The 12,956-nt window shown below is 40.4% G+C and overlaps 1 protein-coding gene across 1 annotated transcript in view; it reads right to left on the bottom strand.

Moving 5' to 3' along the window:
- Positions 1 to 12,956, bottom strand: part of rtraf (RNA transcription, translation and transport factor) — a 50,245-nt gene that overhangs the window by 30,186 nt on the left and 7,103 nt on the right. Inside the window, exons 3-4 of the mRNA XM_073039837.1 lie at positions 10,690 to 10,789; positions 1,232 to 1,312 (exon numbers count right to left, since the gene is read on the bottom strand). Of these exons, the coding sequence (XP_072895938.1) occupies positions 1,232 to 1,312; positions 10,690 to 10,789 (181 nt within the window). The remainder of the gene's footprint in view (positions 1 to 1,231; positions 1,313 to 10,689; positions 10,790 to 12,956) is intronic.

The raw sequence follows: 12,956 nt of genomic DNA, 5'->3' as shown, positions 1-12,956 counted from the left end.
GAGAGACTGGACTTGTACACGCTGGAATTAAGGAGATTGAGAGGGGATCTGATTGCAACATATAAGATTATTAAGGGATTGGACAAGATAGAGGCAGGAAATATGTTCCAGATGCTGGGAGAGTCCAGTACCAGAGGGCATGGTTTAAGAATAAGGGGTAGGTCATTTAGGACAGAGTTAAGGAAAAACGTCTTCTCCCAGAGAGCCGTGGGAGTGTGGAATGCACTGCCTCAGAAGGCAGTGGAAGCCAATTCTCTGGATGCTTTCAAGAAGGAGCTAGATAGGTATCTTATGGATAGGGGAATCAAGGGATATGGGGACAAGGCAGGAACCGGGTATTGATAGTAGATGATCAGCCATGATCTCAGAATGGTGGTGCAGGCTCGAAGGGTCGAATGGTCTACTTCTGCACCTATTGTCTATTGTTACAAGTTCTTGATTAGTAAGGGTATCAAAGGCTACTAGAAAGCTGGAGAATAGGGTTGAGGGGGATAATAAATCGACTGTGATGGAATGGTGGAGCAGATTCAACGGGCTGAATGGCCTAATTCTGCCCCTATGTCTTACGGTCTAATATGCTAAAAAGGTTCTTAGTGTGGATTCTTGGACATGTACCTGTACAACTGATTTTCAATATTAATAAACAGTTTGTCAATTTTGAGGATTCCATTCAAAATTTTAATTTTTTTAAGGAGTTGATACATTTCCAAGATGATACAGTAAATAATTTTCCTGACTTAATATGTCTGGGAGTAGGATTACAGCCCAACTTAGAACATGATATTACTTTCTTCCTTGAAGGAAACCAAAACTATTTCCAAGCCAATCCAAAATAGCAGTACAATTCCAATGTAATGGCACTTTGGTCTAAAGTGGAAGTAACTAGATTAGAAAAAAGCCTAAAATCAGCAATTCGATCTGATAAATTTGAATGTATACAAGTTCCACAAGAATTTTAAAGCAGAAGTAATACTAATTCACATCACAATTACCAACTAAACACAGTTTTACCTATATGTACATTATGTCCAAGAAGTAGTGAATAACATCAGAGATTACAAAATTGACAAGCTGCTGTAAAAAAAAATATGAAAGATGAAAATTTCAAAGATGTTCAGAAATACATCAGGGCTTTCAAACAGAAATATGCAGCTAAAACCTTTTAAATCTGTAAAAATACTTTAAATACATCCCTTAGAGCAAACAGCGGCAGAACGTTCCTCTTACTTACCATCCAAATTAATAAGTGGATCAGTGCCTTTAGGGGTGTCATTTCTTACATTGTCTGCTGTACAATTCTTGTATTTATCCACTGTGGAGACAAATAAAAATTACCATTAAAAATATTCAGATAGTTTCTCAGCACAAACATTATTTCTGCTGATCAAGAAATCTAGGATAAGGTATAGCCTAAAAATTTGAACAGGATTTTCAGATTTCTCATTAGTGAAATTAGCATGTTTTTGTTTCTAAACGTAAAGCTGGAGTGTTCTGCAGACAATCACTGATGATAATTTTATGTATATGATTGATTGATAAGATACTTGGTAAAAGATAAGGAACAAAGCATGTTTTTAATTTAATCACCAGCAGCAATGTTAGATTGTGGAGAAGGCTCAAGGGGCTGAATAGGCAACTCCTTTTCCACAGGACATAAAACAGAACATCAGGAATTAAGTAATAAAAGGAATGATGATAATGCAACAAGCAAAAATTTCAAAGATAAATCTGGAAGATGTATAAATGGAACTATGTAAATAAAGGAATCTAAAAAAATGACATCTAGGCAGCTGTCTCTAGAGTCTGAATTCAACATCAAGTCCAAAAAGATGTAACATGCCTCTTGAGAGATGTTGAAAAGTTCATTGGCACTGGGGAGTTTCAACTAAAGGATGCACTGTACACAGCAGCAACATTCCATTTGCACTTAATGCGGTAATTTCAGTGCTGCAAAGATAATTTACATCTAGACGTGTTGGGTCTGGGGTGTAGGAGTGAGTGAAATAATTGAGCTCTGTCATCTGCAGACCTATAAATCTTCCCTTTCTTTGAACTCTCCTTCTATCATGCCTTTCCCCTAGCTGAATGCAAATGATAAGTATTCATTCAAGACTTCACACATATCCCTTGGCTCCACAGACATAATACCTCTTTGGCCCTGAAGGGAATCTTCTCTTTTCCTGGTTACCTTATGTTCACAGAAAGGCTGGGATTCTTCATAATCTATCTGCCAGCAGTATTTCATGGTCTCTCTGGGCCCCAATTTATTTTAAGTACTCTACTCTGTATTATCTTGTTTTCAGTTGCCTTGATCTAAAAAAAAACTGCCTTTTCTTTCCATCAAATCCTTACTATCCCCAGACACCCAAGGTTTGTTAATCCTGCTTTCCTGACTTTTCATCCATATGGGAACACATTGGCTTTAAACTCTCATTATCTCACTTTTAAAAGACCCCCACATGTTAAATGCTTCTCTACCCACAAGCAGCTGCTCCCAATCTACATTTGCCAGGTTCTACCTTATGTAACTGAAATTGGCCTTCCCTCAATTTAGGGCCTTTACTGTCAGACTATCCTTATCCATAATTACTTTGAAATTTACAGGATAACGATTACTTTCCCCAAAATCCTTTCCAATGGACACTTCCTTTACCTCCCCAGTGCATTTCCCAAGATTAGATCTTGGAAAGACCTTGTACAAAATTCCGTTTTTAGTAGGAATATGTATGTATTGGCTCAAGGCACTCTCCAGGAAGCACAACAAACCTCCCCCCACCCCATCCCAATAATCAGGAACAGAGCTGTAAGGTTGACTGTGTTTGTCATCCACGATGAAAAATAGACACCATAAAACACAAAAACATCAAAGTTAATACATATTGAGAAGAACCCTAGGTTCAAAGGACAATGGTGCTACTACCATTATCAAGTGCTGTGTTGTATGATGTGGGTGATCATGGTCTTTAACCACGATTGTTCTTGGCAAATTTTTCTGCAGAAGTGGCCTGCTATTGCTGCTTCTGGGAAGTGTCTTTACAAGATGGGTGACCTCAGCCATTATCAATACTCTTCAGAGATTGTTTGCCTGGCATTAGCAGTTGTATAACTAGCAATATGCACCAGCAATTCATATGACCATCCACCACCTGCTCCCACGGCTTCAGATGACCCTGATCAAGGGGCTAAGGTGCTACATCTTGCCCAAGGGCCACCTACAGGCTAGCAAAGGAAAGGAGTGCCTTACACTTCCTTTGGTAGAGACACATCTCCACATCGCCACCCACCTACCATAGCTGTTCTAATTATACACTGTAGGAAGCTTGATGTGACCTCTGCAACAGAAATTGTTTGAGATCGATAGAGGGATGCTCTCTAGAAAAGATTAAGTTCAGTAACAATATGGGGAACCAATTCAAAGTTCAGTAATGGTGTCTGGTCTTGAAATAGCAATTGCATAATGGAATTCATATTAAATATTCTATGTTTCCTAGCACATTTTGAGAGTTTTTGTTGAGTACTATTACAATTCTAATGACCTGGAAATACTTGATGCCCACAATTGTATCGTCATGAAATGGGGCTGTTAACACTCTCAACATAGGTAGGAGTGCTCTGATTTCAACTTTCAATAGAGTGAAATATTCATACATCTATAGCTCCAATAAAATCCAATAAATTTGGATGTTCCTTTTCATACCCTGAGCAACTAAACTACCATTCATGTTGTCTGCCCCCACAATATTTGTAGTTCATTGAAAAACCTATATTCATGCCATTGTTTCCTCTGCCAAGGAAACTAGCCCTCCTCCTTTACTCTATCCAGGAGTAAGAATCAAACTGAAGGAACTCAGTGCAGGTAGCATCTGTAGAGGCAGAGCAGTAGCCAATATTTCAAGTCAAAACCAAGTCAAGTCATCATTGTTATTGTCATTTCGACCATAACTGCTGGTATAGTACATAGCAAAACTGAGACAACGTTTTTCAGGACCATGGTGTTACATGAAACAATACAAAAACTAGACTGAACTACGTTAAAAAAAACACAGAGAAAGCTACACTAGACTACAGACCTACACAGGACTGCATAAAGTGCACAAAAACAGTGCAGGCATTACAATAAATAATAAACAGGACAATAGGGCAAGGTGTCAGTCTAGGCTTCGGGTATTGAGGAGTCTGATAGCTTGGGGGAAGAAACTATTACATAGTCTGGTCGTGAGAGCCCGAATGCTTCGGAGCCTTTTCCCAGTCGGCAGAAGGGAGAAGAGATTATATGAGGGGTGCATGGGGTCCTTCATAATGCTGTTTCCTTTGCGGATGCAGCGTGTAGTGTAAATGTCCCTGATGGCGGGAAGAGAGACCCCGATGATCTTCTCAGCTGACCTCACTATCCGCTGCAGGGTCTTGTGATCCGAGATGGTGCAATTTCTGAACCAGGCAGTGATGCAGCTGCTCAGGATGCTCTCAATACAACCCCTTTAGAATGTGATGAGGATGGGGGGGGGGGGGGGGGGAGAGGGGAGGTGGGAGATGGACTTTCCTCAGCCTTCGCAGAAAGTAGAGACGCTGCTGGGCTTTCTTTGCTATGGAGCTGGTGTTGAGGGACCAGATGAGATTCTCTGTCAGGAGACCATCAAGAAACTTGGAGCTCTTTACGATCTCTACCGAGGAGCCATCGATGTTCAGCGGGGAGTGGTCGCTCCGTGCCCTCCTGAAGTCAACAACCATCTCTTTTGTTTTGTTCACATTAAGAGACAGGTTGTTGGCTTTGCACCAGTCCGTTAGCCGCTGCACCTCCTCTCTGTAAGCTGACAAGTCGTTCTTGCTGATGAGACTCACCAAGGTCGTGTCATTGGCAAACTTGATGATATGGGTCGAGCTGTGTGTTGCAGTACAATCGTGGGTCAGCAGAGTGAACAGCAGTGGATTGAGCACGCAGCCCTGGGGAGCCCCCGTGCTCAGTGTGACGGTGTTGGAGATGCTGCTCCCAAACCGGACTGACTGACGTCTCCCAGTCAGGAAGTCTAGGATCCAGTTGCAGAGGGAGGTGCACCCTGCACGCATCTGCAGTCTCCATTCCATATAGGATTCTTAGTTTTATACACTTCAGTTAATTCTCCTGCCTGCCCCCTCTGGCTATCTAATCTTTCCCTACAGCTACAATTTTCCAACCCCACAACAAAATGTACACAACTGAATGCCGATTGGATGACTTACGTTTTGTCCACAGGATCAATCCTGAGCTTCCCATTGCCTGCTACTTTAATTCTCCATCCCACTTCCAATGTATGTATCCTCCTGCACTATGATTAAAAAGGCCTAGCCAAGGATCTCATTTTCTCTGCTTGTATTAGAACTGTCCAGTTTAGCTGTAGATCATATGTTTATTATACTGATTCATTTCTTTACACTCCATTTATACTGCCTGACCTGTTGGGCACATTCTACAACTCAATATTTCAGATTTTAGACCGTAAGACATAGGATCAGAATTTGGCTATTTGGACCATAGGGTCTGCTCTGCCATTCAATCATGGCTGATCCCTTTCTCCCCTCTGCAACCCCATTCTCCAGCCTTCTCCCCATTACCTTTGATGTCGTGTCCAACCAAGAACCTATCAATCTCTGCTTTAAATACACCCAAAAACCTGGCCCCCACAGCTGCCTGTAACAAATTCCACGAATTCACCACCCTCTGGCTAAATAAATTTCTCAAGTGGACACCCTCTATCCCGAGACTGTGCTCTCTTGTCCTAGACTCCCCCACCATGGGAAACATCCTTTCCACATTGGCTCTACCTAGGGCATATATGTCAAACTCAAGGCCCACGGCCAAATCCGGCCCGCGGTGGAATTATCTTTGGCCCGCGAGATAATATCTAATTACTATTAAAGCTGGCCCCAGTAATCGAAGCGCCTATGGCGTATGATATGGCTAATGCTGAGTTTATTCAGGTACCAGGTTTTCAGGGTTTTTAGTGTTTATTCGGCATTTTTGCTCAGCAGTCTTCTTCATAAGAAACGGAATTTGTAAAGTGAAACACTTTGTAGTTATAGCAGAGACTGAGACACATGAGAGCAGGCTGAAAAAACGGAGGCAACGAAAGCTGCGTTCGCACGCGTCCGACTGATCCGGCCCGCATGAAGCTGCATTTTGCTCAATCCAGCCCGTGACCTAAAATGAGTTTGACACCCCTGACCTAGGGCTTTCAACATTTGAAAGGTTTCAGTGAGATCCCACCTCATCCTTCTAAATTTCAACGAATACAGACCAAGAGCCATCAAATGTTCCTCGTATGATAACCCTTTATTTCCTGGAATCATCCTTGTGAATGGCCTCTGGACCCTCTCCAATGCTAGCACTTCTTCTCTTACAGCGAGGAGTCCAAAACTCTTCACAATACTCAAGGTAAGACCTCACCAGTGCCTCATAAAGCCTCAGCAACACATCCCTGCTCTTGTATTCAAAACCTCTTGAAATGAATGCCAGCATTGCTTTTGCCTTCCTCACTACTGACTCAACCTGCAAGTTAACCTTTAGGGTGTTCTGCATAAGGATTCCCAAGTCCCTTTGCAATTATACCAATAATGTGAGATGCCTGAATGACTATCGCCCAGTAGCACTCACATCCACAGTGATGAAGTGCTTTGAGAGGTTGGTCATGACTAGACTAAACTCCTGCCGCAGCAAGGACCTGGACCCATTGCAGTTTGCGTATAGCCACAATAGGTCAACAGCAGATGCAATTTCAATGGCTCTTTACATGGCTTTAGACCACCTGGACAACACAAACACCTATGTCAGGATGCTGTTCATCGACTATAGCTCAGCATTTAACACCATCATTCCCACAATCCTGATTGAGAAGTTACAGAACCTGGGCCACTGTACCTCCTTCTGCAAATGGATCCTTAACCTCCTAATCTGGGCGGATTGGTGATTAATATCTGTTCCTCGCTGATGATCAACACTGGCGTACCTCAGGGGTGTATGCTTAGCCCACTGCTCTACTTTCACTATACTCATGACTAGGCATAGCTCAAACACCATTATATCGTCAATTTGCTGATGATACAACCATTGTTGGTAGAATCTCAGATGGAGACAAGTGGGCATACAGGAGTGAGATAAGCCAACTCATGGAGTAGTGTCACAGCAACAACCTTGCACACAACTTAAGACAAAAGAGCTGATTGTGGACTTCAGGAAGGGGAAGATGAAGGATCACATATCCATCCTCATAGAGGGACCAGAAGTGGAGAGAGTGGGCAGTTTGAAATTGCTGGGTGTCAAGATCTCTGAGGACCTAACCAGGTCCCAACACATCAATATAGTTATAAAGAAGCCAAGACAGCGACTATACTTCATTAGGAGTTTGAAGAGATTTTGTATGTCAACAAAAACACTCAAAAACTTCTAAAGATATTGTGTTGCCTTTATGGCATTTGTTTAGTTTATTATATTTTCGTTTTAGTAATTCGTTTGTTATCGTTTTCTAGTTAAAGTTAAGATTGTTTAAAGTAAATTCGTTGTCTGTGATATATCGCGGCATGCGATGACGTCACACCCTATTTCACCGCATCTTGTGGGAAAATACCGGTTTGGAGAAACGGGAAGGAGGGGGCTTATGTGTGCAGGATCAGCACGAGAAAAGTTTTCTTTCTACGCACTAGAAACATCAGTGAAGCAACGCCGCAAGTTCATGAGATAATCGATATGCTGAATTAAAAATGTTAACGCTGATTCTGTTAAAAGTAATAACGGTTGATAAAGTTTATGTTTTTGTTATTTAAAGAGTTGTGGATAGTTTGTGCTGAAGTGTATTTAAAGCAGTTGATGGCGTAGGTAGATTCTGACTGTATGTTGCACTTTCATGTAATATAGTTGTTGTAGTTTTACTTTTGCAAGTATTTATGATGTAAATGTGATATCAAGAAGGAAACAAATACTGTATATATTTTGTATTGTTTTATCAACAGTTTTCACCACACGTTAATGAGGAAGAGTGAACAGTAAACGGTTAATCTTACTGGAACCGCCTCATTGATTGGTTTATGCTTGGTGTTTAGTTCAGAGTTCTTTTACACCTGTGCGAGAACACTACAGATATACCATGGAGAGCATTCTGACAGGCTGTAGCACTGTCTGGTATTTTGGGGGGGGGGGGGGGGGGGGTGCTACTGCACAGGACCGAAAAAAGCTGCAGAGGGCTATAAATCTAGTCAGCTCCATCTTGGGCACTAGCCTACAAAGTACCAAGGACATCTTCAAGGAGCAGTGTCTCAGAAAGGCAGCGTCCATTAATAAGGATCTCCAGCGCCCAGGGCATCCCCTTTTCTCACTGTTACTATCAGGTAGGAGGTACAGAAACCTGAAGGCACACACTCAGTTATTCAGGAACAACTTTGTCCCCTCTGCCATCCATTTCCTAAATGGACAGTGAACCTGTGAACACTACTTCACTTTTTTAATATATTTCTGTTTTTGAATGATTTTTAATCTATTCAATTATATAGATACTGCAATTTATTTTTTTTCTTCTTCTTCTATACTATGTATTACAGTCACCTGCTGCAGCCAAGTTAACAAATTTCACAACGCGTGCAGTGATAATAAACCTGATTCCAATCTCAGATGTTTGGATTTTCTCCCCGTTTAGAAAATAGTCTGCACATTTATTTCTACTACTAAAGTACATGACCATGTATTTTCCATCATTGTATTTAATTTGCCACTTTCTTGCCCATCCTCCTAATCTGTCTAAGTCCTTCTGCAGCTTACCTGTTTCATTAACACTACCTGCCCCTTCACCAATCTTCGTATCATCTGCAAACTTGGCAACAAACCATATATTCCATCATCTAAATCACTGATATAAAACATAAAAAGAAGCAGTCCCAACACCGACCCCTGCGAAACACGACTACTCACTGGCAGCCAACCAGACAAAGATTCTTTTATTCCCACTCGCTGCCTTCTATCAATCAGCCAATGTTCTAACCATGTTAGTAACTTTCCTGTAATACCATGGGCTCTTAACTTAATAAGCAGCCTCAAGTTTGGCACCTTGTCAAAGGCCTTCTGAAAGTCCAAATATATAACATCTATAGCATCCTCTTTGTCAATGCTGCTTGTAATCTCAAGGAATTCCAACATGATCATCATGCAAGATTTTCCCTTAAAGAAACCATGATGACTTTGTCCTATCTTGTCCTGTGTCACCAAGTACTCCATAACCTCATCCTTAACAACTGACTGCAACATCTTCCCAACCACTGAGATCAAGCTAACTGACTTCATAATTTTTATTTTCCTTTCTGCTACGTTTCTCCTTTCTTAAAGAGCGGAGTGATATTTGCAATTTCCCAGTCCTCTAGCACCAAGTCAGAGTCCAATGACTTTTGAAAGATCATTATTAATGCCTCCAAAATCTCTAATGCTATCTCCTTCAGAACCCTAGGGTGCAGTTCATCTAGTCTGGGTGAGTTATGTATCCTTGTGTCTTTCAGTTTTTTGAGCACCTTCTCCCTTAGTAACTACACTCACTTCTCTTCTTTCAATTTCTGGCACACTGTTAGTGTCTAACACAGTAAAGACTGATGCAAAATACTCATTTAGTTCAACTGCCAACTCCTTGTCCCCCATTATCATTTCTCCGGCCTCATTTTCTAGCAGTCCTATGTCCACTCTCATCTCTTACTTATTTTTACATACTTGAAAAAGCTTTTATTATCCTATTTGATATTGTGCTTTGTTTGTATTCTTTTTCCAAATTCCATAATTTAACAGCTTTTATCTTCCTTTGTTCATTTTCTCCTTTTAAATGCCTTCCAATACAAGGTTTCTTCATTTACAGCTTACCCCAAGATAATCCCAACAATCTTCAGTCAGAATATCCTTTGTGCTACCTCTCCTTTTCCCTCACTTTCTGTAATTTCAAACTGTTAGTTTCTCCTTCCCAATTCTGAAGAAAGACCCTCAACATTGTCCCTCTTCACAGATACAGACTGCTGAGTGTTTCTAGGATTTTCTTCTTGTTCAGATGTGCTAAATTTGTAGTTTGTTTTTGGATTTTCACATCTTCATACATCATCTTTGCATCCTTTCCTTTGCAGTAAATTTCTATTTCTATAATCTTTGAACACCATATTCTGGATTAGAATGCCCATTTATTAAGGGCAGATAACATCACTGGGGAACAAAGTGAGAAGTGCCTACTGGGTACACAAATGACCCAGATACCAGTTTAATTATAGCTGAAGATGGATTGTCTCAAGGACAGAAAAAATAGCATTCAAATACTATAACATACGAGAGAAAAATATACATCCATCTCTCTAAACAATCAAATTCAATAGATAATAAAGAAAAGCTGGGATACTTCATTTTACAAAGAAACCTACAAAATTCCAACCAGAAACAATCATCAAATATTTTTAAAACATTTAAGAGAGAAGTCAAGGAAAGCTGACAAAACATTCAAGTGTCTTATAACTTGATCCTACTCCAATGTTATGTTGTATTTAACATTTAATGAAAATTGAAGTAACCTTTTTTTAAATGGCACCATTAAATTCAAAGCAGTACAAGCATAAAGTAGATTAATTTATAAAGTTATACACAATAGAAAATCTCACATTGCAAGCAATATAAAATCCCATTATATCTAATGATTTAAAGAAGCTTACCATTATCAGAATATTCAAGTCTTACAGCCAGCCCCAGAAGCCAGTCAATATTTTCCTGTCTTTCATTTGCTTTGAATGGGCAGTTTACATCTGCTAGGTACTAAAGGTAAAGATATCACAAATGCATTAGGAATTGAGAATTATAGAATTAACCACTTACAATAATCCTCATTAACAGTCAAATTAAGGCTTACACACGAATGTCAAACTTGGGAGTCTCAATGGTTGATCAGAAATCCTACATTATGAAATAGTCAGTTTGAATATTCTATCTGTTAGTTATTGGCACACAAAAAACAATTATGTATTTGAAATGGTAATGAAACATTTATGCTAATATAATGCCTTCTAGGAACATTCTTATTGGATTTCCCACACAATCATGGGTGGATTTGCTTCTAGTCTCATTCTGTGGGTTCAAGAGGTTATGATGAGGTCTCTGTGGCAGTGCACATGGGCAGGAATGCTTGACAGGACAGGTGGGTGGCTAGCATTCAATGTAGTGCTCTCCTATCAATTAAGCCAATTTTGTTTGCTCCCAGTGCGTGGACACTGAACGCTCCTCTTACGCTTTGGAATAGACATGGACTGGAGATTCTCAGGAGTCTACACAGATGGTGCATGTTTATCAAAGAAGCTCTGTCCGGTAAGATGGCGATTGTTTAGCTGCTCCGAACTTTTGTTCCGTTACTGTCGCTACCTTTGCACTAAATGTCTCCATTTTTTAAACCTTAGTTAGGAATTATTTCGGTATCTCTTACTTGCCTGTGAATATATCTAACTTACAATGTCTAGCAAGAGTTCTAAATCCGGGAGAAAAGAAGCCATGACCCCGTCGGACGAGACGCTGGTTGCGCTTGGAAAGCTGCGAGACGAAATCTTAAAGGAATTTAAAACTGCTGTCAAACAGTTAGAAGACAAACTGGATCGGATCAACGATAAAGTGGACAAACATTCTGAACACTTATCTCGCATCGATTCGACTTCTGAAGATTTAGAAAGTCGTGTTCGATACTTGGAGACTCTCTGTTCCAGCTTAGAGGAAAAATCTAACAAACTTCTTTCCAAAATGGTGGATCTCGAAAATCGTAGCAGACGCTGTAACATCAGAATTCTGGGATTACCAGAGGCGACTGAAAAGGGATCAACCGTGAAGTTTTTCGCCGAGTTTCTCTGTGAGTTATTCGGGAAAGATTTGCTTCCGAAGCCGCCCGAGCTCGAACGGGCACACAGAGTTTACGTTCCCCCCGGAATTCTGGGCTCCCGCCCGCGACCAGTAATCTTGTGTTTCCATCAATACCAGGTAAAACACAGTCTGATCGTAGAGGCGTGTCGCAGGGGGTCGCTTCCCTTCAAGGATACAACCATTCGCTTTGTGGAAGATTTTGCACCCCAGACCTTAAAGATGCGCGCTGAGTTTAAAGGCGCAATGAAAGTGCTTTTTGATCGTGGTTTCAAACCTTCCCTTCGTAACCCTGCTGATCTACGAATCAAGCTTAATACCGGGAAATATAAGTGGTTCAAATCAGCGAAGGAAGCTGAAGCGTTTGTGGCAAGTCTTCCGGCTATCCAGCCATCTTCGGAATCTGATCGGACCTCATAAAATGGTGGATAAGTACTCCTCGTAGTAAAATTACTTTCTCTGGACTCGGAATTCACTTGAATCACTCGGACATTATTCATTGAAACTTTAAGGGCCGTTGACAATCTCTCCTGGGATTTGGTGTGTGTGTAATCTATTTTTATTCTTGTATAACTTTACCTACAGAGTTCTGCAACTAATTCTAACTTGTTTTGGAGGTTCGAAGTCTTTAGTGAAGGCCTCCATGTTTGTCGGTTCACAGTTCAACTGCTGATTTATTTTTCCTTTGTTTTAAATATTTATTTATTTTACCTTTTTCTTTTCTTCACCCCTTTTTGCTAATCTCTGAATTTTCTTCTCCCTTCTCTGTAAATGGTTGATAAACACTCTTCTTGAATTTATAACTTTCCCCTTCCTCTTTTTTTCTTTTTCCTTCTTACCTTTTTTTTCCCCCTTTCTCTTACTTTATTCTTCTATAATGTTTCGCGGGTAGGTTAGTTTTGGTTTTCTTCCGATTTGCTCTGTATTAAGTTGTATATCTCTGCAGAAGGTGTTCTAATCTGTAGTTATGTTTTCTAGTGCATAAACTAGTTATTATTTGCTATAATATTTATACGGAAATGTTGTTAATGACACAGATCTGGAAGTTGTATTTGGGTTAATTTTTTTGGTAGAGCTAGCTACT

This window comes from Hemitrygon akajei, chromosome 3 (assembly GCF_048418815.1).
Source record: "Hemitrygon akajei chromosome 3, sHemAka1.3, whole genome shotgun sequence".
NCBI classification, from domain to species: domain Eukaryota; kingdom Metazoa; phylum Chordata; class Chondrichthyes; order Myliobatiformes; family Dasyatidae; genus Hemitrygon; species Hemitrygon akajei.
Note: the sequence above shows the minus strand (reverse complement) of the source record. Positions and strands in the feature narration are given on the sequence as shown.